General features: G+C 50.8%; 1 protein-coding gene across 1 annotated transcript in view; it reads left to right on the top strand.

The window, feature by feature from the left end:
* ESRRB (estrogen related receptor beta) overlaps window positions 1-23,285 on the top strand; it is a 113,156-nt gene extending 89,871 nt beyond the window's left edge. The window contains exons 4-7 of the mRNA XM_068965276.1: window positions 6,581-6,691; window positions 7,772-7,933; window positions 16,995-17,264; window positions 22,968-23,285. Coding sequence (XP_068821377.1) covers window positions 6,581-6,691; window positions 7,772-7,933; window positions 16,995-17,264; window positions 22,968-23,212 — 788 coding nt within the window. The 3' untranslated portion in view covers window positions 23,213-23,285. The remainder of the gene's footprint in view (window positions 1-6,580; window positions 6,692-7,771; window positions 7,934-16,994; window positions 17,265-22,967) is intronic.
* Window positions 23,286-23,493: the final 208 nt, after the last annotated feature.

The following is a 23,493-nucleotide window of genomic DNA, read 5'->3' as shown; positions in this document are numbered from 1 at the left end:
TACTTAGAGGTCAAAGTTACACTTCGGGCCGAACAGGGAGGGCGTAAGGGTTAAGTACCCCTCTTCCTAGCTCTCTGATGGAAACACTGCAAACCCAGCTGGAAGCCAGAGACCAGAGATCCCTGGCGATGGGGCAGGGCTGACATGGGTAGTAGGTGGGCCTAGAGGAGCCAGCTGAGGACAGCCGGCACAGAAGGCTGCTGGTGCGGGGGTGTAGCTGGCTGTGACACACAGGGTCTCCTGCCGGTTGTAGGCCGGTGGTTCTCAAACCGCCTCCGGGCAGGATTTCCCCCACCAGCGATGAGGGAGTCCGGTCTCGGCTGAGGCCACACAGACTGCAGGGCGCTGGGAGGCACAGCTCCAGGGCGCCATTCAGATGGAATTCCAGGTGAACGGTCCCCAGGGTCGTGCAGTGTGGCCCTGGCCCCCACTGATGCATTTCTTCTACCACCACGGTGACTCAGGGCCCTTTGAGAGCCTGGGCTCTGGCGTCAGATCGCATTCCTTCCTATGAGGCTTTGGCAAGTGACTCACTTTCCCCCATCTGTAAATGGGATAATAATAGAAGCTCCCTCATAGGGTTGTTGCAATCCCTAAATGAAAAAATACACATGCGGCACTTAGAGCAGGGGCAGCACCAGGGAGCAGCTGGTCAGGAGAGGTGAACTTCAGCTTATACTTATGTCTATTAGATTTAAGGGGGTTACCATGTTGGCCAAGAAGGGCGACAGGTTCTTATCCGGGCCTGGGCACTGCTAAACGCCTCAGTCTTCTTGGTACACGTATTCCAGTAATTATCAAACTTTTTTGTATTCAAATGCCACACTAATGAATACTTAGTTTTGGCCTGCACATGTTAAGGGATTAAACTGTACTGAACAGTCATTAAAGCAAAGGATAAGTATTTATTATAGTATTTGGAGATCTGGTATACTTCACCTGAGAATATTATTGATGCCTTTTTAAATTCAGAAAGTATCAATAAGGTGATACAATCTAATAATCCCAGACAGTAACTGTAAATTACTTACTATTTTAATATGCTCCCTGAGCCTGCCTTGTATATATTTCACTGATATAAGAACACAAACAGTTAAGTCTACTCTCATTTCAGGTTCAAATCCCCACCTTTATTTTCTTTCCATTTGCTGTTTGTAAAGACTTAAGTATCCTAATTTAAAAAGTAATTGCTCATCGTATCAGTGAAAATTGCTTTTTGCTGCAAGTTACAGAGAACTTGACTGCTAGTGGCTTTAGCGTCGATAAATGAGATTGATTGCCCTACCAAACAAGAAGTCTGAAGATGGGCGATTGCCCAGACTTCTCGGTCACAGTGTCAGGGGCTCAGGCTCTCTCTGCCTTTCTTCTCTGGTGTTTGGTATCTTCACATGACTGCTTTGTGGTTGCAAGGTAGTTGCCACAGCTCTAGGGTTCATCTTCCAGGTCAGGGCAGAAGAAAGGCAAAAAGAGCTGCACCAACAATGTCTCTTTTATCAGAAAAGCAAAACCATTGCCAGAAGCTCCCACCATGGGCTTCCCCTTATGTCCCATGGCCCAGAACCAGGCCATATGACCAGCCTTGGTTACCAGGGAGACCGAAAACGTCGGAAACAAAATTGCTCGGACTAGCTAGGGCTCATTGTGTCTATGAAGAAAATCTGGATCCTGTTAGCATGGAAAAGGGGGAATGGAATGAAAATTGGGTAGACGACTAAGAATGTCTCCTAGACCCAATGGGTAGAATTTGGTGATCCACCGCTAAAGGATTCTTGATACAGCATGCTGCTGTATCTCTCTGGATGAGAACCCAGTCCATTCCATTACCTCTTGGGAAGGGGCTGCTTCTTGTTCACTAAATATGTGCAGCAGAGTCAAGGGAAAAAACACACGCATTGGCAGATAGTAAGTATAAACAGAGACCAATGTCTGTTTGGGCCGAGTGCCAAGGAATTCAGATCTCTGTCCACTGTCTCCGCCCTTGAGGGGCTGAATCTTCTCAGGGCAGAGCAGATCATATCAATAAAGACAAATGCATAGAAGGCGAGCAGGTGACTGGCCTGAAGACACTGTACCAATGTAGGAAATAAAGGGCGCTTGGCTATGGAAGGAGGGTGTCCAAGGATGTTCAAGTCAAAGGGTTGTCTTGTGGAAGGGAGGTAATCCTGTGGGATGGAATGCAATGTAGGAAGTGATCTGGGACAGAATTTAGGTCAATACCAGGGGAAATTTTCAGGAGGAATGGGCTGCCTTGAGAGAGTAAGTTTCTGGAGGCTGGAGAGACAAATGGAAGCTGGGGAAAGGATCAGACCTGGACCGTCTCTTGTTTCTTTGGTCTGAAGGGCTTCTTTTTAATGGGCACATCACTTTACTAAAACACTTGATTGCCTCCCACAAGTTGGGTGCTGAACCAGGACTGCAATGATAAACGAAAGTCCTTGTCCAGCAGTTGCCACAATCCACCAGGGAGATGGGTGTGTGGTGTACAATGGTGAAGAGTTGTTTTGACCTTGGTGGCTGTAACACAGAAAGGACAAAGGGAGCCCAAGAATGGCATGGTCAGCTCTGCCAGGGGAGTTTGGAAAGATTTCCCAGCAGAGATAATACTTGAACTGGGCCTTCAAAGGTGCGTCCAGGATATGAACTGCCTTTGGGGATGGTTTGGGCTATTCATTTAAATGGGGGACCATCTGCCCAACCTCAGCCAGGATCTATGACCCTGGACAGCTCTACCCTAAATGGTCATTGATAATCCCTGACTGTGGGGCAGTGTTATGGGGAAGGGAGGTCTCAGAACTGGGGCAGATGGGACCCTGTCCACTAAGAGCCTGTTGGGTTGGAGGTGGCACGTGAAGTGCCCAGACACAGAGCCACAGCAGTGATGGCCTCACTCGGCTACTGAAACCACTTTCCGATTTACCAGCCATTTCCCCACTATTTTGTCTTTTGTCACAAAAGCCACATGCGGTGAGCAGAGTTGGTATAACCACAGCTTCCATCTCTACACTGAGACCAAGGCTGTGAGAGCCTGCCCAACCTATAAGGGCGGAGCCGGCCTGGGGCCTCAATCACTGGGTCCTGTGGCCTGGAGGGATTTGGGTTCGTGAGCTGAGCAGGACTTGGAAAAGCAAACGGGAAGCAAGGAGAGCAAACAAACCTCAATGCCAGATATCAATTTGTGCATAATCAAACCCTACAGGCTCCTTTTTTTTTCTTTAAACAGAATAACCTGATAATCAATACACTTATTGATTGCAGCTATTGACCATTGTGCTGTCAAGATCTAGAGGAGAAAATTTAGAGAATGTATACCTGCTGTGCCCTAGGATGTCATATCCTGGAATGGCAAAGAGCTTGGGTATTGGCTCATTTATTGGGCAAATTACTAAATCTCTGTGAGCCTTAGTTTGTCTTATAAAATGGGGGTAAAAACCCCAGCTGTGTACCTTGTGGACTAAATACAGCAACACATACAGAAAGTCCACCATAAGCTTGGCTGTTCACATTCTCATTGCCAATGTGATTTACCAGAGGGTTGCATACAACTTGGGGGAAGAGTGCTAATGATAGTGATGGTGATGATCATGCTAACAGCTCCATTTTCTAAGCACCCACGTGGCGAACTGGTGCCTTGGCACCCCCTGGAGTGGGACGGCGAGCGGCCCCTGGTCATAAGGGGTGCCTAATCAGGAGCAGCCCAGTATGTTATTGGAGCCCGGGAAGAAGCACCCAGCCTGGATGGGGGCTGGGGGGGTGGGGGTTGGAGGCAGGTCCTTTCGTGCATGTATCGAGATTTTCTTGAACGCCCACGAAGTGCCATGGCCCTGTGTGAGGATAGACTGTATTAGATGGGGAGGCAGGAACAGAGGTGGCATATGCCCATCTCCTTGCCCCGCTGAGGGGTGGGTGCCCCTTTCCCCTCTGTTGAGCAGCTCCCTGCCCTGTTGACTGCTGTCTGGGATCAGGTAGCCTGGGTGGGAGGGGGGACTTCATGAGACTGGCTTCTAGCAGAGAAAGCCAGTGAAGTGGAGAAGGAGCCCACCCTGGACTCCAGGTCAGACCCTGGCACGTGGTAGGTACTCAGGAAACAGGGGTCCTCACGGTCCTCTGTGCATGCTGCCTGGTGTTTTCACTTGTGGTCTTGCCAGCTTTCCAGGCGGAGAACCTGGTGGAGGGTGGGACGCTCCTTGCGGGTAGTAGGCAGGGCTGAGCTTCCTTCAGGCTGGGTCACAGGACAGGATCAGGAAGACTCTTCAGGGAACAGGGGACCATCCTTCCTGCCTTCACATGCCTCCCAGAAGGGGCTGGGAAGGGTGAGCCAGAGTCCCATTGGCACACGGGTCTCGGTCTTTTGCTAAATGGGGTTCGGCTGCCTCTTCACGTTCCCGAAGTGCTGATGGAAGTGGATTATTCAGCCACGTCTGCCAGGAGGCTGTGGTGCAGCCCAGCTCAAGCTCTTCCTGTGCCTGCAAATCACCCTGCTGAAATGCTAGCTCAGCTTCCACATTCTAAGAAGCTCCGCCTTGCTACTGCTGTTGCTGGTCATGGACCACACTTAGAGAAGGAGGCAGCGGTCGGTGCCCCGCACACACCTACTTAGGGTTCTATCAAGTGTGTGCCAACCCGCCACCTCATGACTGTGGCTCTGCCCAGGGCTTTCTCTGGCCACCAGAGCCTGCTCAACCCGGACCTGTGACTTGCCCCAGTGACTGTGGGAGAAGTGGCTAAACGCCGCAGTGGCCCTTGTCCCCAGCACCGTAGCTAAGGCACGTTCTACACTGCCTCCCCGGGTCCTCAGTGAGGCTGAGCCTGTTGTCCACAGCAGTCGTCCACTCAGGAACATACTCATATTGACTTCCTTCCTGCGATTGCCTCCCAGAGAAACTGCCCGCATTATCTCAGCATCTGGTCCTGGAGCACCCATAACAGAGGTGGCCAGTTGCAACCCATTCTGACTCTTGACACAGAAGGGAAGTTCATTAGAAACTCATCAGGAGGCTTAAGGACCACACTTAGCCAGACAAGGACCAAGGAAAGCCCCCGAAAGCCCAGGCACGGGAGATGCCCCAACCAAGAAAGTCTGGCCCAGGGCTGCCCACACCCAGTGGCTGAGGGCAATACTGCTAGCCTCCTTAATAAGATGACAAGAGAGGAGCTGCCTTGAAATAGGAAGCAGGGGCGGGACGCTGGGTAGACCCTGTCCTGGAAGAGGGAAAATTTACTACCGCCGTGTTCAGCATCAAATACAAAAGCGCCAGTTGTGGGGTAAAACAGACACTGCTGATGAAATGCCGAGCAGTGACTGGCCCCCCCAGAAGACATTCCCTCTGGGCAGTCTGGCTGGGTGTGCTTACAACAGCCTTCAGGCCCTTGGCACACCTCCGTGGGCCGGGAAGGTGGCAGAAGGTAGGACCGGCAAGAGAAAGTGCCAGGGAAGGACAGGGCCCTGAAGATCAACTGGCTGGAGCTGTATTGTGATGCTGTTGACCTTTGGCGAAAGGACAAGAAGGTGAAGCCACCGAGCTTGCTCCTCTGGGGCCTCGGACTTTGTCTTTGACTTCCTGCGTGTTCCAGTCAAGGTCTGTCTCGTGGTGAGGCAAGGAGAGCTTATGATGTTCTCACCTGGAGCTAAGTCGATGGGCTCCAGCCATCTTTTGAGGGCAGGCCATACAAGTTGGTGGCTACAAGTAGGTGTGTGTGACCTTGGGTGAGGAACCCACAGGAGGGCCTGTCCGCCCTGCCTGCAGGTGGGAGTGTCAAGTGGTAACAATATGTGTATCAGAATGCAGGAGCTGGGAGTGGGGTGGGTTTCCTGATGGTGGTACAGACTTGGTGACAATAAAGGGTCTCCCTAGGATCGGGCCTTACTCCATGGGAAACGGGTGTCAGTGTGGTGTGGCCACATCTGCTTTTGCACTTGCTGTTGACATCCTTCTAGGCACTGATGTTCCAGGTGTGAGCAGGACCACCCGATTCCCATCTGGTGGGGTTTGTGTAGAAGACATTTATGTCTGCATTTATGTAGAAGACAGACTTTAGAACTGAACCCTAGAATTTCTGAGGATGGGATCCAGAAATTGACACTTGTGACGAGTGTCCTCCATCTAGACACTTCTTGTGTGAAAAGTTTGAAGGTCATTGTTTTATTTAGCTCTTTGGAGGTGTCACTCATGGCAGGGATGTCTTTCCTCTCTTGGCAAGCTAACTCAGTCCTGCTTGGATTCACAGCAGATCTAACATGATGCGTCGTCTTTCCCCAACACTTGGAGGAGTGCTTTTGCCATGCTTTGCCTTCTGGAAACAGAAAGACTCAAGAGTTGAAGTCTGCTTGGAAGGGATTTCAGGAGGATGCTGACTCCAGAAAGGCAGGCCAGGCCTAGGGGAAACCGGGATGGGTCATTACTGTGAAGACGATTATCTTAGGATTGTCCAACCACCTGGCCTGAGGCTGGCCATGGGGCAGGTGCAAACAGCCACTGGGATGTAGCCCTGAAAGACTTAGCCATTGCTGGTATTCTGAAGTCAGTGCTGACACCGCTGGTGATGTTGAACAACTCTGAGACCTTCTTTTCCTTTCCAACAGGTGTGCGCCTTGACCGAGTGCGTGGAGGCCGCCAGAAATACAAGCGACGGCTGGACTCAGAAAGCAGCCCATACCTGAGCTTACAGATTTCTCCTCCTGCTAAAAAGCCATGTGAGTGCAGGGCAGTCCCCACCCCTTTTGCCAGCCTCTGTTGCTGGAACATCTGGAGTCCCTTGGGGAAATGCTGTCTTCGCACCGCTAGGTTATGGGGTCACTGAGGACCACTGAGGAAGGGCACCAGGGTCTGGCCTTGGCATCAAGTACTTCAGGCTTCATTGCTTAATTCAGAAGATCTTTCCTATGGGATTTACAGAAAGTGAAAGTGTTAGTTGCTCAGTCTAACCCACCAGGCTCCTCTGTCCATGGAATTCTCCAGGCAAGAATACTGGAATGGGTTGCCATTCTCTTCTCCAGGGGATCTTCCCAACCCAGGGATGGAACCCAGGCCTCCTGCATTGCAGGCAAATTCTTTACCATCTGAGTCACGAGGAAGTACAGAACAGGATTCTAAATGTAGCATGATTCCAGTCTCCAGAGCATGTTCCCTCACCTCCCACTTGAATCAGGGTCCTCTCAAGAGAATTCACCAGGCAGCTTCCCTTGTTGGGATATTTCCCAGCAGCCCAAATCATCACTGCCAGCAACTTTGTGGAGTCAGAAAGGGAGGGGGTGTGGGAGAAGGATGGACTGGGAGTTTGGGGTTGGAAAGGATGCAGATTATTACACATCGAATGGGGATGGATGACAGGGTCTTACTGTAAGTACAAGGAACTATAGCCAGTGTCCTGGGATAAACCATAGTGGAAAAGAATATAAAAAAGAATGTGTGTGTGTGTATATATATGTGTGTGTGTGTGTGTGTGTGTATATATGTATGTATGTGTGTGTGTGTATATATATGTATGTATATGTGTGTGTATGTATATGTATACATAAAACTGTGTCACTTTGCTATACAGCAAAAATTAACACAGCATTGTAAATCAACTATACATCAGTAAAATTAAAAAAAGAAAAAAGGAAGAAAGGGAGGGAGGGAGGCAGGCTGGAAGGGAGGGAGTAGGGTTTAGACATGTTTGACCTTCCTAGGGCTCCCTGGGACCCAAATTTTCTTCCAGAGCCATCTCAGGCTCCACCTTGGCCTCTTTCCTCCTTCCCCAGGCATTTACATTCTCCCTTTGGTCTTTGCAGTGACTAAAATCGTCTCCTACCTGCTGGTGGCTGAGCCAGACAAACTCTATGCCATGCCTCCCCCCGGCATGCCAGAGGGCGACATCAAGGCTCTGACCACTCTCTGTGACCTGGCAGACAGGGAGCTCGTGGTCATCATTGGCTGGGCCAAGCACATCCCAGGTGAGTCCCACAGGGACACGGGACTGGGGGAGGGTGTAGGCAGAGACTAGCAGCTCTTCTCCCCATGGCTCTGGTTCTGATGCCTGGGAGCCCGGAACCCAGGAGCCATGTGGAATCTTGGCAAGCCTGTTCTTCTCTGGGATCCTTTCTCTCTTTGTAGGACTGGAGGTGAGCAGGCATTTGGAAGGTCCAGTGATGCTCCTGAACTGATTAGCATTCTAGTGGGGCTATGATTGCTTCTACATTAAGTAACAATCAAAGCAAGTTCTTTGGATCCTTAAAGGCCAAAGAACAGGGTTTTCTCCTTATTGATCATATACTGGGAAATAACAGAAGAGGCATTGACTCTCTTGTTTCCTGTTAGTGAAGTGGAGTGGTTAAGAACGTGGGCTTGGGAATTAGATTGGGGTTTGAGTTCTAGGTCTGCAACTTGCTAGCTGAGTGACCCAGGGTGAGTCACCTGACCTGTCTGCACACAGGGAATACCAGCACTACCTCCTTCGTGCACTTTGACGTGGGGATGAAATGCAAGCGTGTGTGGAATGCTTTTGATACATCCTTGATGTCAGCCATATGCTCGCTATTGCCTTTTGCCTGATCTTAAGGGAGGCCAGTCTCGTAATTTGGATCCTATGATTTTAAGATCATTTCTAGCATGAGAAGTATATGTAACAAACAGGTCTTGGGTGATCCAGACTTCTCTTCATTGCCTGTGGCTCCAGACCCCTCCTTAGCCTTTTTCAAATTGGATAAAGGGAGGGAGCTGACTTTTATAATTTGTTCATGTAGACACACACAGATACCCACATCCCCTACAGCACACCTTTGCTGAGGGGCTTTCTAAAGTCTGTGCAGTTTGCTCCTTTACAGTTCTAACAGCTTGGCTCTTAGTGTTGGGGAGACCGCCTGTTCCCCTCCGGCAGCCACCTATGGTGGACTCAGATCCTTCCTAGCTATGTGACATGGGACAGTTTATCTTCCTGTCTGTAGATCCCTTTTGTGTTTGCCACCGGCTCTGAAAGATGAATACAGCATTCATGGTTCTGTAGCAAAGGTGTCCTAAACCTCAGATGCCGAGGCCCGCAGTTGATTGGGGCAGGTCAGAAAGTCCTTGTATAAGATGCTATGTGCACGACTTATAGGAGTGAGCCTTCCTGTGGGTAACAGCTCAGAGACAGTGCTGGCATCACCGTTGGCAGGAAGCCTAGATTCCTTCAGCAGGGACTCCTTGACTCAGGGCTGGGCTCCCCGGGGATCTGGGCTGGAGCGCCCTTACTAAGGAGCTCAGCCTCTTGGGATTACACACTCAGTAGTTTTTTAATCTGCCCTGTGCTGATTCAGCAACAATGTGGGGTCAGGCCACTGCTTAAGACACCTCAGCCTGGATTGCTCCACTAACCCAGGGCCAAATGGGGCACGGCACCCCCCGCACACCCCGCTTCCCATCACATGCTCCTCTTCCAGGCTGAGCAGATAACTGCATCGCAGCAATGGCTCAGGAGTGGCTCCTGGTGGACCTGCAGGTCACTGCCTCCTTTTTTGACCACCTCATGCCAACAGTGCCTCCCAGGGGGTGGAGAAGAACCAGGAGCCACGGCGTCCCCTGCACACATTTTCCTTCTCACCCCTCAGCTCCACCTCTTGTCTGTGCCCAGCCAAGAGGGCAGTGAGCAGAGCAGGAGGTTGCTGAGGATTCAGGCAGACCTGGGCCCTCCTCCCAGCTCGGTCCTAACTGGCTTAGAGAGAGATACTTGGTGCCCCAGCGTGAGATGCTTCATTTTTCTGTGCTTCAGAGTCCTCACCTGTGAATAACAGCCCCCCAGCACCCCCACTCCTTTGGGTTGCTGGGAGGCTATGGCACATTTAGCCCAGCCCCCACACATAGTGGGCGCTTGATAAATGGCAAAGACCGTGACCATGGTTGTTGTTGTTGCTAATAGTGTTAAAAAGCCTCCTTTCACATCATCATTTCTCCTTGTCCAAAGCTGAATTCTTTTTGATTAAAAAATAAAATAAACATAGGGGCTCATTTGTCTGTCTGAACTGCTAATTTGCCTATTTTGCATACATTTGCATGCTGAATTATTTGGGCCTGACCTTCTAGTGTTTAAGGTAAAATTAATTAATAGGGTCTTCTGCCACTGCATGTAAACTTCATATTAAGGGTGATGACATAATCAAGTGCCTGATTCAGTTAAACTAATTGACTTAATCCCATCTCAGATTAGATGGAAAACTTATCTGAAGACCTGCTCACCGGCCCTTAGAAAGAGAGAATGAGAAGGAGCAGGTTTATACAAGTCAGGGCCCCGTCCTGGGGCTTGAGTCATCAACTGTCCGTCTTGGTTCCTGGACAGACAGACAGAAGGACTGGCTTCTTAAATCAGCTCAGTTTAGTGCCCTGGAGAGGAACCCAACCCGCTGCCCTGAATTAAGCACAGGAAACCATATCTCATGCCTCAGTGTCGTCTGGTCCAGAGCCTGGCACACAAAGGGTGCTTCAGATCTGCTTTTGCGTGCATTTATTGAAGCGAAATTGCACTTGCACACGTTGCACATGAACTGTGTGTAAGCTCTCTTGAGGGCTTCCCAGATGGCGTTCGTGGTAAAGAACCCACATGCCAATGCAGGAGACTTGGGTTTGATTCCTGGGCCAGAAAGATGTCCGGGATTAGGGCATGGCAACCCTTTCCAGTTTTTTTGCCTGGAGATTCCTTATGGACAGAGGAGCCTGGCGGGCTCCAGTCCAGAGGGTTGCACAAAGTCAGACACAACTAAAGCGATTTAGCATGCAGGTACACGCTCTCTTGTGTGGAGTTGTGGCTGATCCAAAGAATTCGACTCATTTCTGCCCTAAGGGTCTCCTTTGGGAATAATATAGATAATTTTAAAAAGATTTTTTTCATGGAAAATTTCAAGGGTAGGGTAGACCAAATAGTGTGATGAACCTCCATCACCTTGTTTCAACAATTATCCCCAAAGACCAATCTTGTTTCCTCTCTACCCACCTATCTCCCACCTCCTGTATCTCACTCATGAGAAGAGAGAGGCTTAATTATCAAATGCAGCAGGAAAAACCACAGGATGGAACACAGAGGCAGGAGGGATGCCATGGACTTCAGCAAGTGAGTTGAGCTAGGTCTTCAGGATTGATGGGCAGTGGCCATGGAGGAAAAGTCCAGAAGGGCATTAGGTGCCGTGCATGGAAGCAGACATACTCATGCGGCGCTGAGCCACCAGCTTAGCCAGAAGGAAGGGTCATCTGAGCATAAATTCATTGCTGGCACCCCCTCTGCATTTCCTCCATAGTTTTCAGTTCAGTTCAGTGTCCGACCCTTTGTGACCCCATGGACTGCAGCACGCCAGGCTTCCCTGTCTTTCTGGAGTTTGCTCAAACTCATGTCCACCATCTCCCGGAGCTTGCTCAAACTCATGTCCATTGAGTCAATGATGCCATCCAACCATCATCCTCTGTCGTCCCCTTCTCCTCTCTCCTTCAATCTTTCCCAGCATCGGGGTCTTTTCCAATCAGTCAGTTCTTCCCATCAGGTGGCCAAAGTATTGGAGTTTCAGCTTCAGCATCAGTCCTTCCAATGAATATTTAGGACTGATTTCCTTTAGGATGGATTGGTTGGATCTCTTTGCAGTCCAAGGGACTCTCAAGAGTCTTCTCCAACACCACAGTTCAGAAGCATCAATTCTTCAGTGCTCAGCTTTCTTTATAGTCCAACTCTCACATCCATACATGACTACTGGAAAAACCGTAGCCTTGACTAGACGGACTTTTGTCGGCAAAGTATGTCTCTGCTTTTTAATATGCTGTCTAGGTTTGTCATAGCATTTTTCCAAGGAGTAAGCATCTTTTAATTTCATGACTGCAGTCACCATCTGCAGTGATTTTGGAGCTATGGTTTCCATTGTTTCTCCATCTATTTGCCGCTAAGTGATGGTTCTGAACACACTCTTCTGCAAGGGTGCGTTCAGTGGAGTAGCTGGGGGTGATTGGGATTCCTTCAGAATAGCAGCTGTCCTTTTGTTTGAGTCAGTCTGAAGTTGCCCATCCCTAATACAGGCTTTCTCCTTGAGTTGAATTTTCCAAGTATTAGGTTGCCCAGAGGACAAGCCCAAGTCTTTAGAGTGTCCACCTCGGTTCCCCGGGAGGGAGAGATGAGAGCAAGAGGCAGCACAGGCAGTGAGTATCTCGTGATGAATTGCCGCCCCCAGATGTTATTACCTGTTATCCTCCCAGCTCAGGCAGCCCCAAGGGTGCCCCAGTCAGACAGCCTCCCCCCAGCCGGCCCTGCCTGGCCCAGGTTGACATGTGCACCACTTCTGCAGGGGAGCCCCCCAAGAGGCTTCCTCACAGAGGGTCCCTGGGCGGCCCTGCGCCCAGGTAGCCACCGTCTGGCTCACCCTGGGGAGAGAACGCCAGCGGCTGATGAAATATGGGCTGCCGAGTGACAGCAGCTGTGTCTGGAGTGGCCTCAGATCCTATAATTATATCTCCCTTTATTACCTCTGCTAATGGCCCTCCAGGTCGACAGAAACGATAATAAATTAACAGATTATGAACTCCACTTGCCACAAATTATGTGCTCTTTTTTTTTTAAATTCTAGGAGCTCATGCTGTCAAATCAGTGGGGGATGGGGTCTTGGGAAGAGCATGAATGTTATTAGATCAGTTGGTGCCGATAAAGCAACTTTCCGGGGGGGGCAGCAGAGCTCAAGGTGGGAGAGATGGGAAGAGGGGCCAGTGGGCAGCCCCCCAGGGCCCGGTGCCACACGCAGCTTCCCCCAGCAGCCCCCTCTGCCTCGGTATTGCTGGTCACCTGATGGAGGGGCAGACCCAGCCCAGCACAGAAATGCAGAAGTGAAGGGCGCATTGCTGAAGGGCAGGGAGGAGAGCTTCAGCTCCTTTGTTTGGGTTTAATAAAAGAATACTGCTTCCAGTAAAGGGGTGGCAGAGGGGTGGAAGTGATGTATTCCAAATGCCCATCTTTCTTAAGCACCCTTGTGTGAGTATGGCCGCTGTGTGTGTGAGTGTGCGTGCGTGTATGTCCCTTCCCCACCGTGACTCATGTTGTAACACTGCTTTAACGCCCTGCTGTTCATTTAGTTATATGAACTAGTAGCAATTACTGTGTGCTAAGACGTGTTCTTCTAAGTGGTCTGTGCATTAGCTCATTTAACCCAAACAAACCCATGGGGTAAGTATTATTATTATTCCCATTTTAGGCACAGAAAAATGTGCCCAGGGTCACAGCCAGGGGCTCAGCAGAGCTAGGATTCCAACAGACAGGCTGGCTCTGGCATCTGCGCCCTTAGTAGTTGCATCTTTCTTGGGCAGTGGGTATCTTTCCACATCTGCACAAATGGTTCTCTCTAGTGGTTTCTAATGTACCATTCACCTAGCTAATAATTACATTTAGTACATTTCTATTTAAGGACGTTGGTTGCATGTAGCTTGTTGCCTACTTTGGGTCCTTAAAAATGAATCTTTCAAACACCCCTTCCACATGTATCTTTGTGTGTTTGTACATACTTCTCTTTCTAGGAGAAATTCCTAATAGTGAGATGGCTAGGTGGATAGGAACATGCCTTTTATGTTACAGTTAATTTTATCTTACTTCTTCAACATACAAATCAAACTAGGCAAAAATGTATATGGAGAACTAACTCTTAGGTCCACCCCCCCTCCTTCCCCCTCCTGTCTCCTGGAGGTCATTTTTACTCCTGTTTTTTTCTTCTAGTGTTTCTTTTGTCAAACATTAGAAAATATTCAGACTGTTTCAAATGTTAGAAAATATCCAATCTATTTACCCCCTCCCCGCATCCCTGCAACGTGAAGCCGCTTCTATCTGCTTGGCAGCACTTCGGAGCGTGCAGCTGGATTTTGAACACATTTCCAGCTCCTTCTGAAGGAGCTGAAGGAGGAAGAGAGTCAGGGGCTGAGTCACTCCCCAAACCAACCTAGCCGGGGGTATGTGCACAGGCCCCAGGGCACCCTCAGGTGCTGACCCTGTGTCCCGAAGGCACTCATCCCCCCGACCACACCTCCACCACACCCCCTGCCCTGCAGGCCTGTCTCTGACTCACACAGGATCAGCAAAGGCAGCTCAACCTGGAATCCTGCCTGGAGGACTAAGAGGGTCCGACCCTGTTCTTTTGGTCCGTTTTCTCGTCACCCGGGAGTCGAGGCCCAGTGGCGTCTGTCCGTTCTCTCCTCTGTGCTGGGAATGTTTGTGGAGCCCCTCTGCCTCAGGCCAGGTGCTTGGCAGTAGGGGAGACCATGCTCCCAGGAGCCCAGAGGTGACAGCCGTCCACACAAACCCCAAAGGCTCCTCCCCTGTAAAGCCGCCCAGACTCTCTCTCGTTTGGGCCAGACTCCCCCTTTGCATATCTTCAGCCCTTCCTCTCGGGATAGCTCTTCTGAGAGCTCTAAACCTCACAAGACACCCACTGGGTTGTGTCTTTCCCTCTTGGCCGAGCTCATGAAGGCAGGGCCTGGCCCTGGGTCAAGCTGGCCAGTCTGTCCCCAGTGCCCAGCACAGGGCCTGGCACTTAGTAGGTGCTCAGTAAGTATTTGTGGGGTGAACAGAGGGACAGAGCTCATGGTCTCCTAGTGATGAACCTCACACAGGTCTTTTCTCCTCCGTTTCCAGAAGCCCAGCTCGCCCTCCTTCTCTGCCTCCTTCCAATTCAATTGTCTATTAATTTCGCCCCGTCCACCTCCTACATCTTCTCTCCCAGACTGTCTGCCTTGAGACCCGCACCCCCAGTGCAGTCCACACATCCGTGCATACACACACACACACACACACACACACACATCCATGCTGGCTGATTGGTATCTGTTAATTAATGTCGCCCCTGGCCTCTCCTGCTCAGAGACTCGATAAGGGAAATTGGATGTCCATTTCTATCTATCTTTCATTACCTCCCGGCTCTCCCCACCACTGCAGCCATCCACCCATCCTCTGCTCCCACACTGGGGTCTGGATAACAGCACACGCCCCTGACCCCTGTGTGCCACAGCCTGTCCCCCGAGAAGGCGCAGCCATCCACGCTCGCCCCATGGCCACAGTGTAATCGCTCCAGCTCTGTGGGCGGTCACCTGGGGGTGCCAACAGCCGGGAGGTGATCCCAGGCCCCGGGGCTACAGATCAGCCTGTGAACCGCAATGATCAGACTAAGAAGGGTGTTCACTGGGAACAGGGGACCTGCTGGTGAAGGGGGCTTCATCCCCTGGGAACCCCCTAAAGTTGAGCACTGGGTACACTGGTTGGAAAGTAGGGAGGGACAGTGGCTCTCAGAGACACGGGACAGTAGATGAGGGTGGGGTAGGAGAGACCCAGGGCAGTGGGTCAGTCTGGAAGCTTGGGAGACCCAGGGCCTCCAGGCTTTAGGGGAGAAGAGTCGTGTCAATAGCGTGCCAGCAGCTACAGCGGCAGTAACGGCAACAGCCATCGCCACCTTCCTGGTTCAGGCTTGCTGAGCACTGACTGTGTGAGGCTGGGGTGGCAGGCGAATTTGGAAGCAGGCTGAGGTTCTAGGTCAGCAAGAGTCCTTTACAAGCAGGGTTACCCCTGGGGAGATCTCTTAATCTCAGCTGTCCGTGACAGATGCGGGGTGCAATGACTCTCTGGGTACCTTTCCTTTTTGGTGTGTCTGGCACAGTTGGTGTTGGAATCCACCCCTGAGTTTCTGGTGGAAGTTACTGCCTTGCGTTTAGTAATCAAGATATTTGAAAATCAGCTTTCTTCCTCCCTCCCTGCTCCCTTCTTTTCCTTCTTTCCTTCCTTTAGTTTTTCTTTCTCTTAGATCGTTAATTGACTTCACCTAAGTTAAGTGCACATGTAACGCAGTTCCAGTGTACCATTCTCATTTTGCAGATAATGACTTTTCATCTCATCACTAATAATAGCAAGAGCGCATTAAATGTATGTTGCACAATTGTTGTCTCATTTAGGCCTCACAGCGGCTCTCTGAAGCAGGCACTACTGTTATACCCATTTCACAGATGAGGAAGCTGAGGCTTGGGGAAGTAGCACAGCTCCTCCAAGGTCAGCCTACAGGTAGTAAATGAGGAATTGGGATTCAAGCCCAGGCAATCTCCAGAGCACACTGAACAAGACGGCATCATAATTCTGGAGCCATCCCCGCCCCAACCTTCTTTCACTCTGGACGCAGCCTCCATGCTCATTGTTGTTTAACTGCTAAATCATACCTGACTTTTTGCAACCCATGGACTGCAGCACACCAGGCTTCTCTGTCCTTAACTATCTCCCAGACTTTGCTCAAACTCATGTTTGGTGATGCCATCCAACCATCTTATCCTCTGTCTCCCCCTTCTCTTCCTGCCCTCAGTCTTTCCCAGCATCAGGGTCTTTTCCAAAGGGGCACAGCCATGATCCAAGGTCACAGGATACAGGACTGCTTAGGACACCATTAGGTGAAGACTGATGATCAGGCCAGCGGGGCTGACTTCTGAGAGGACAGGCTGCCTGTGATAAAGTGCCCCCTGACTCCGAGGGCTCTTGAGCACTTAGCAGCCCCAGCTGTGGTCACTAGGGGGTCACTGGCTGGGAGCAGGTGATTTCCTCCTTCCTGGTTGGGCCCCTTGCTTCCGTACAGCTGAGACTCCACCTTAAGGATCAGGTGTCACTCTAAAACCCCCATGCCTCCCCTGCTTTGAGCAGGGAGGGGGATCTGCAAGCTTCTCAGTGGAGGGGACCCTATCCTGCCACCTCCTGATTCTACTATGTATTCAGGAGCTCCTTAAATTACAAATGCCTTTGGTTAATCAGAAAGCCTCCTAGCACATTTGAAAAATATATAGAACTAACAAAGATAAGGACAATAACAACTGTCAACGTTGACTGAGCTCTCGTTATGTAAGTCTTTTCCATGAATTCCGTATCTGACTCATTCACCAAGGAAGGACCATGAGTCCAGCAGGTGGAAGGGAGGGGCAGGACCCAGAGGTTCCCCTCCCCCTCTGCCCCCCATCCCAGCCCACCCACCTGACCGCTGCCACCCTGCTGGCCCCCTCTCCCGGCAGGCTTCTCCAACCTCTCGCTGGGGGACCAGATGAGCCTGCTGCAGAGCGCCTGGATGGAGATCCTTATCCTGGGCATCGTGTACCGCTCACTGCCCTACGACGACAAGCTGGTGTATGCGGAGGACTACATCATGGATGAGGAGCACTCCCGCCTCGCGGGGCTGCTGGAGCTCTACCGGGCCATCCTGCAGCTGGTGCGCAGGTACAAGAAGCTCAAGGTGGAGAAGGAGGAGTTCGTGACGCTCAAGGCCCTGGCCCTGGCCAATTCAGGTACAGGCAGGGGTGGGGCCTGCAGGGGGAGCTCAGAGAGGTCTTGCGGCCCAGGGGAGCATGCACAGCTCTGGGGCCAGCAATTAGGGTGGCTCTAAGGAGCAGGAGTGGCATGATAATGCTAGAGCTCCTTGCCACCAAAGGTTGTGCATGGGGTGGCCCAGAGTTGCAAAGGTGGGGACGAAGGCTGGCATTGGTTGAGTATTTCCTAAGCTCTCCACTGGGCCCTTGCCATGCAGATCAGCATGAGGGTTAAGGGCACAGATTCTAGAGTCCAGTTGCTAAGAGTCAAATCCTGCTTCTGTCACTTGGGCAAGTCTGTGCCTCACTTCACTTTGTGCCTCAGTTTCTTCATCAGTAAAATGGGAATAACAAACAGTCCAGAAGATTCCACCCCAGCAAACTATGGAAGGGATTTATTTATGTAAAATTATGCTTAACAACATGCCTGACACATAAGTACTCAGGCTATCAATTAGCCATGAACCGATTTCATCTTACAATTCAACCCTATGAGCAACGCTCTTATCATTTTAACCCCACTTTACAAATGGAGAAACTAGGGGCTTGGAAAGCTGAAGCACATTGCCCACGGTCACACAGTCAAAGAGTACTGAACCTAGGACCTAAGCCCAGGTCCCCAGATTCCTAAATCAACTCTAAGCTTATACATACTCCTTAAATCTCCTACTCAAATTGCTCAGGTCCAAGAGAGAAAACCTTCCTGGCATTAAAAAGGAGGCTTCACTCCAGTTGTTTTACCCTCTACCTACCAACTTCCAACTAGACTATCTGGGAGCTCAAATGTAACATGTGTTCATGCTCAGAAGGTGTCCGCCCTATGCAGGTGCCAGGCCAGGGGCCGGGGTTGGGTGGGGATTGCAGAAGGAGAAAGGCAGGCTCCCTCTCCTAAAGAAAGAGTGTCAGGCACACAGACACTAAATTCTGCTGCTGGGCGCATGCAGTAGTCAATTGCTCAAGTCTCAGTCAAGTGGAAATGGGACCCAAGTTTGAATTCTAGCTGTGATAATTAGTAGCAGTGTGGCAACCTTCCTTAGCTCTGTCCCATGTGTAAAGTGGGAACATCTCTGTCCCTCCTCTGAGCACTTTTTTTAAAATTTTTTTTTCACTTTTGTTTTTTAAATGATCAACTGAAGATAAGCACTTAGCTCTGTGCTTTGCCTAGAGGAAATGTTCAATAAATATTAATTATTGTCATTATTATTAATATTTGAGGAAACAAGTGTTATCAGTGTATGGAAGAAGGAGAGCTGGTTCCAGGTGTACAGACAGGATAACCAGCTGGTTTGCTTGATGCTGTTGCACTTTCACTGGAAGTTCCATGTCCTGAGAAACAGCAGTTCCTGGAAAAGCAGGACAGCTGGCCCCCTAACAAATGGCTTCGTGGAGAAGGCAGGGGGTACCGTTGGTGCCCCACTCAGGCCCCCCCTTACTAGCTTAACACACCCATGCCCCAGCTGCTGAATTTTGTTGCTAATAGCTCATAGCTTCTCCCTTCACCAGAGACCTACCCTTACCTGCCTTGTTTGGAGGATTCCATCAACTCCCCCCACCCCACCCCCCACACCACACACACCTTCAGCCAATGGCAGACACACAAAGAACAAAAGGCTGGACTCCTGGAGTGGGATCAGAGCCAAGCCAGGCTGCCTCCCTACCTTGCTTGCTCCTACCCTTGTTCTATCCTTCCTCCCGCCTTTCTTTCTCCTGAAAGCATACTCTCCACAAATCCCCTGCACCTGAACCCCTGTGTCGGGCTCTGCTTCTAGGAAACCCAACCTAATAGAGGGAAGCTTTTTTTTTTTTTTTAGTTCGAATCCCTTTTATTAAAAAAAAATTAATGTACAATAAGAATTAAACATTTTACATACCTCTGTAGAGACCATTTACCCACACCTTGGGATTCCAAAAGTGCACTGTAGTCTTTGTTAAAGGATGCTAATGCTCTTCGGGTTTTTTCATACAGTTTCAGGTTGACAGAGTAACTGATCAGGTAGAGTTCCATAGAGTTCCACACACCAGCCCACCCACATCCTCCAATCCCTGTGCACCGTTTCCCCTATTATTAACGTCTCAGCTTAGTGTGGTAATTTGTTACAATTAATGAGCCAATGTTGATACATTATTATTAACCAAAGTCCAGAGTTGCCAGCAGAGAGCACTCTTTGTGTTGTCCGGTTCTCTCCGTTTTGACAAATGCAGGAGACAGATCTCGGTGATCACATGTCATCCAGCCGAGTTTCACACCCTCACAGTCCTGCATGCTCTCCTATTCAAAGGGAGGCATTGTAGTCAGCGGTCATAGAGGGGCTGGGGGTTTGCGAGGGCGAAGGAGGAGAGGAAATCAGTAAGAGCAGAGGACACTGGGGAGCACAGAGAGACGCAGCAAGGCTGGCCAGACCCCCAGGGGCACATCCTTGGAGTCTCCTGACCGCTTCTCATGAAAGAGACCTGGAGCTCACACTTGCCCGGACCAGGAGAGGAGTGTGAAGAGCTAGGAGGCTGCTCAGCGGTCACTTCACCCTGCCACGGACAAACTGCAAGGGCTCTCTGAGGACTATTCAGCTCTGCCAGCTGCTCTTGTGTTGATCTCAGTACATACAGACAGACATGCACATGTGCACAGCCAAGCGCGTGCATGTGCACACGCGCACAATATGAAACTCCTAAGGACTGACGGGCTTCCCCGATGTCTCAGTGATAAAGAATCTGCCTGCAACGCAGGAGATACAGGAGACCCGGGTTCAATCCCTGAGTCAGGAAGATCCCCTGGAGAAAGAAGGGCATGGCAACCCACTCCAGTATTTTTGCCTGGAGAATCTCGTGGATAGGAAAGCCTGGTGGGCTCCAGACCACAGGGTCACAGAGTCGGACATGACTGAAGCGACTGAGCACCATGCAAAGACTGAGAGAGCCCATCAGGAGCTTCAGCATCGAGCTCTGCCTGAGCACGTGCTTTGTCGTGAGCGACAGAGCGCCAGGAACTTGGACTTCTCGGCGCCGTGGTGTTTACCAGGCCATCCTGCAGCTCTCTGCAGATCCGATAGCTCTATGTGGGAAAAGAGGAGTTTGTGATGCCCACGACCTTGGCTGAGCCATGGAGTGATCAGGTGCAGACAGGAAATGGAGGAAGAGCAGACCTGTTGAGAGATGAGGCTAGAAGAGCGGTTGGTATTAGACTGGAGCTCCAGGACTGAAGGGAGTGGGATGGAATGAGGTTGGTATAGGGAGCCTTGAAAGCCTCCGGGGACATGGCCTGTTCCCAGCAGCGAGGGGGAAGTCATCCAGGCAGATAGTGTGTTAGCTGGAGGAGAGACCGGCTAGATCATTGGAGTGGTCCTGGAGGCAACCCACCATGGGTGCCTCTGCTGAGGTTACGTGGACTGGAGCACCTCAGAGGCTATTGCCCAAAAACACGGCCCCTCGGGAGCCAGCTGGCTGTCTTTCACCCCCTCCTGGCCTCTCCAAGGCTCCTTGACAGCAGAAAAAAATTCATAGCCATTGATTTTGTAATTAACAGTTTATCAATGCCATTGATACAGACTCACTGATAGATTGCAAAGAAATTAATCTTGCAATGTTATTTTATTTCATTTTCAGTCGAAGGCAGCTGCCAACTTTGGCCTCCTTGGGGAGGGTGGGGTGATGGGGAGAGGAAGCTGGCAGGAGGCATGGGGTCTGGATGGACAGGTCACAGTCTTACAGGGACCATGCTCTGAAATCAGCCAAGAGTGTAGGAATGGAGCCAGGTTTCTCCCCCAACTGCCAAAAGGAAGAGTCCTCACTGCCTTAGCAACAAGGAGCAGAACAATGGGGGGAGTCTCAGGTATGAGGCCAGCCCCGCAAAGGCATCTCCTGCCTTGTGAGTTCTCAAAGTAATGAGAATGACGTCATTTATTAGTTGCTTACTAAGTGCCTGATGACGAGCTAGCTCATTTAGCCCTCACCTGTGAGGCGTGCACCCTCAGATGCTCCGTTTCACAGACAAGGAAACAATCTCAGAGAGCCTAAGTAACTTGGCCAAAGTCACACAGCATCTAAGGCTCCAGGGTCTCATCCACCTCACTCTAATGCTGTTCTCATAAGAGAAAGAGGCAGGGCCCGTGGAGGCATGGGCTGAGTGCGGGGGCCACAAGGTCGGAGGGCATCACTGGGGCCATCCAGTTTGTACAGCTGCCCTCAGTAGTCTGGTAACTAAACAAACACAGTATAGAAAGAAAAAAAAAAAAAATTAGCAAACACAGCATGCAAAGAATTGCCCTGTTCCTTTGAGGAATTTGGGAAACTTGCTCAGCCTTCCTTGGTGACCCACCCCAAGCTTCCAGTTCACTTGACCCACATGCACCCTTACCCTCCCACCTTGGACAGGCCTTGGGTGCTGCACTTCAGGGTGGAGGCTCAATATCTTTAAGGAATATCAGAAGAAGGCAGGTTATTCTTCCAGAGGCCAGGGAGTGGGCTCCACTTTGCTTTGACTTGGACCCACCTGTAACCCAGCCATCCGCCGGCACCTCCTTGCCCCTCTGAGATTTAGGTAAATTTCATTTGGAATTCATGGCCAGAGTCCAAAGCCCTCCCCAGGATTTTCTAGAACTCCCAATAGCATCTCCCCTCTTTGTGCCCTACCTGTCCAGCCATGCTATCTCAGTTCCCCCATACGCCCCACCTCAGGGCAACCAGATGCAGAACTCAGCCCCTTTACCTGTGTACATACAACTGTAACAACTATTCTGTAAGGTTAGTGAGTGCACTGAAGACTTGAGCTGGTGCCTAGTTAGTGGCAGCAGTAACAATAAAGTCATGATGATGACTATAATGGTGATGATGGCAGTGAAATGACTGATCACATCATATGACTGATAAGCTGATATCATGATGCTGATAAGATGCTGATGGTGATGATGGAGGTGATGGTGGTGGTGGTGATGATGGAGGTGATGTGGCAGTGGTGATAAACTGATGATCATGATGGTGATAAGTCGATGGTGGTGGTCATTTATGGTGGTGATTGTGGTTATGGTGGTGGTGATGGTATGGTGGTGGCAGTGGTGATGGTGGTGGTGATATGACAGGGGTGATAAGCTGACGATTGTGATGGTATAAGATGATGGTGGTGGTGGTGATGGTTATGGTGATGATGGTACCATAGTTGGGCACTATGGTACCATAGTTGTGACAAGTACTGTTTTAAGCCCTTGATGGGTATTAACTCATTTAGCCTCTCAAGGTAGATCTAGCTATTATGGCCTTTCGCAAATAAGGAACATGAGGTGCAGACAAATGAAACAACTTGCTGAAAGTCATAGAGCTAGTGAGTGAGGGGGCGAGATCACAGTTCCACCACTTTGGCCAGAGTCTCCCCAACCGCCACCCGCCCCCCCCCCTCCCCCGCCCCCATCTCTGGGGCAAACCCTTCACTGCTCATGTTCAAACCCTTCACTGCCACCTCCTGGTGGTTATCTAAGAAAAGTCCTCCATAGACACAGATCTCTCCTTGGGTGTGAACCCCAGCTCCGTCATTGGCCTCGGAGACTTCAGATCGGCAGCTTAACCTTTCTGAGCCGGGGTTTGTCTCTGTAATGTGAGGGTCTGGAAGGCTCTGAAAGCAGTGATGGGGGCCCGCTACACCCGGGGCTGCGCTCCGCAGTCGTCCCGCTGATGCCCACCCCACTGTGTCTGCAGATTCCATGTACATCGAGGATTTGGAGGCGGTCCAGAAGCTGCAGGACCTGCTGCACGAGGCGCTGCAGGACTACGAGCTGAGCCAGCGCCACGAGGAGCCGCGGAGGACGGGCAAGTTGCTGCTGACGCTGCCCCTGCTCCGGCAGACGGCCGCCAAGGCAGTGCAGCACTTCTACAGCGTCAAACTGCAAGGCAAGGTGCCCATGCACAAACTCTTCCTGGAGATGCTGGAGGCCAAGGTCTGATGGCCCGGCCCACGGACGGACTCCCGCCCAAGGACAGACGGATGGACCGACGCGAACACCTCCACAGCCACCAGCCTCAACATTCAAGTCCTGTATCATGGCCGTGAGCCGTCGCGGCGGAAGGGGCTCCTCGCCTCCTGGCTGTGTGCAGAGTCCCGGGTGCTGGAGGGGCGGGGGGTATGGGGATGGAAAGGCAGGTGCGGGGCTCATCTGTAACTGGCTCTTTTTTTTTTTCATTTGGTATGTTGTTGTTTTTTCCTCCGCCGCGGGCAATGCCGAGG

The sequence above is a fragment of the Capricornis sumatraensis genome, chromosome 2 (assembly GCF_032405125.1).
Source record: "Capricornis sumatraensis isolate serow.1 chromosome 2, serow.2, whole genome shotgun sequence".
Taxonomy (NCBI): Eukaryota; Metazoa; Chordata; class Mammalia; order Artiodactyla; family Bovidae; genus Capricornis; species Capricornis sumatraensis.
The sequence above is the reverse complement of the archived record's forward strand: the minus strand, read 5'-3'. Positions and strand labels throughout refer to the sequence as shown.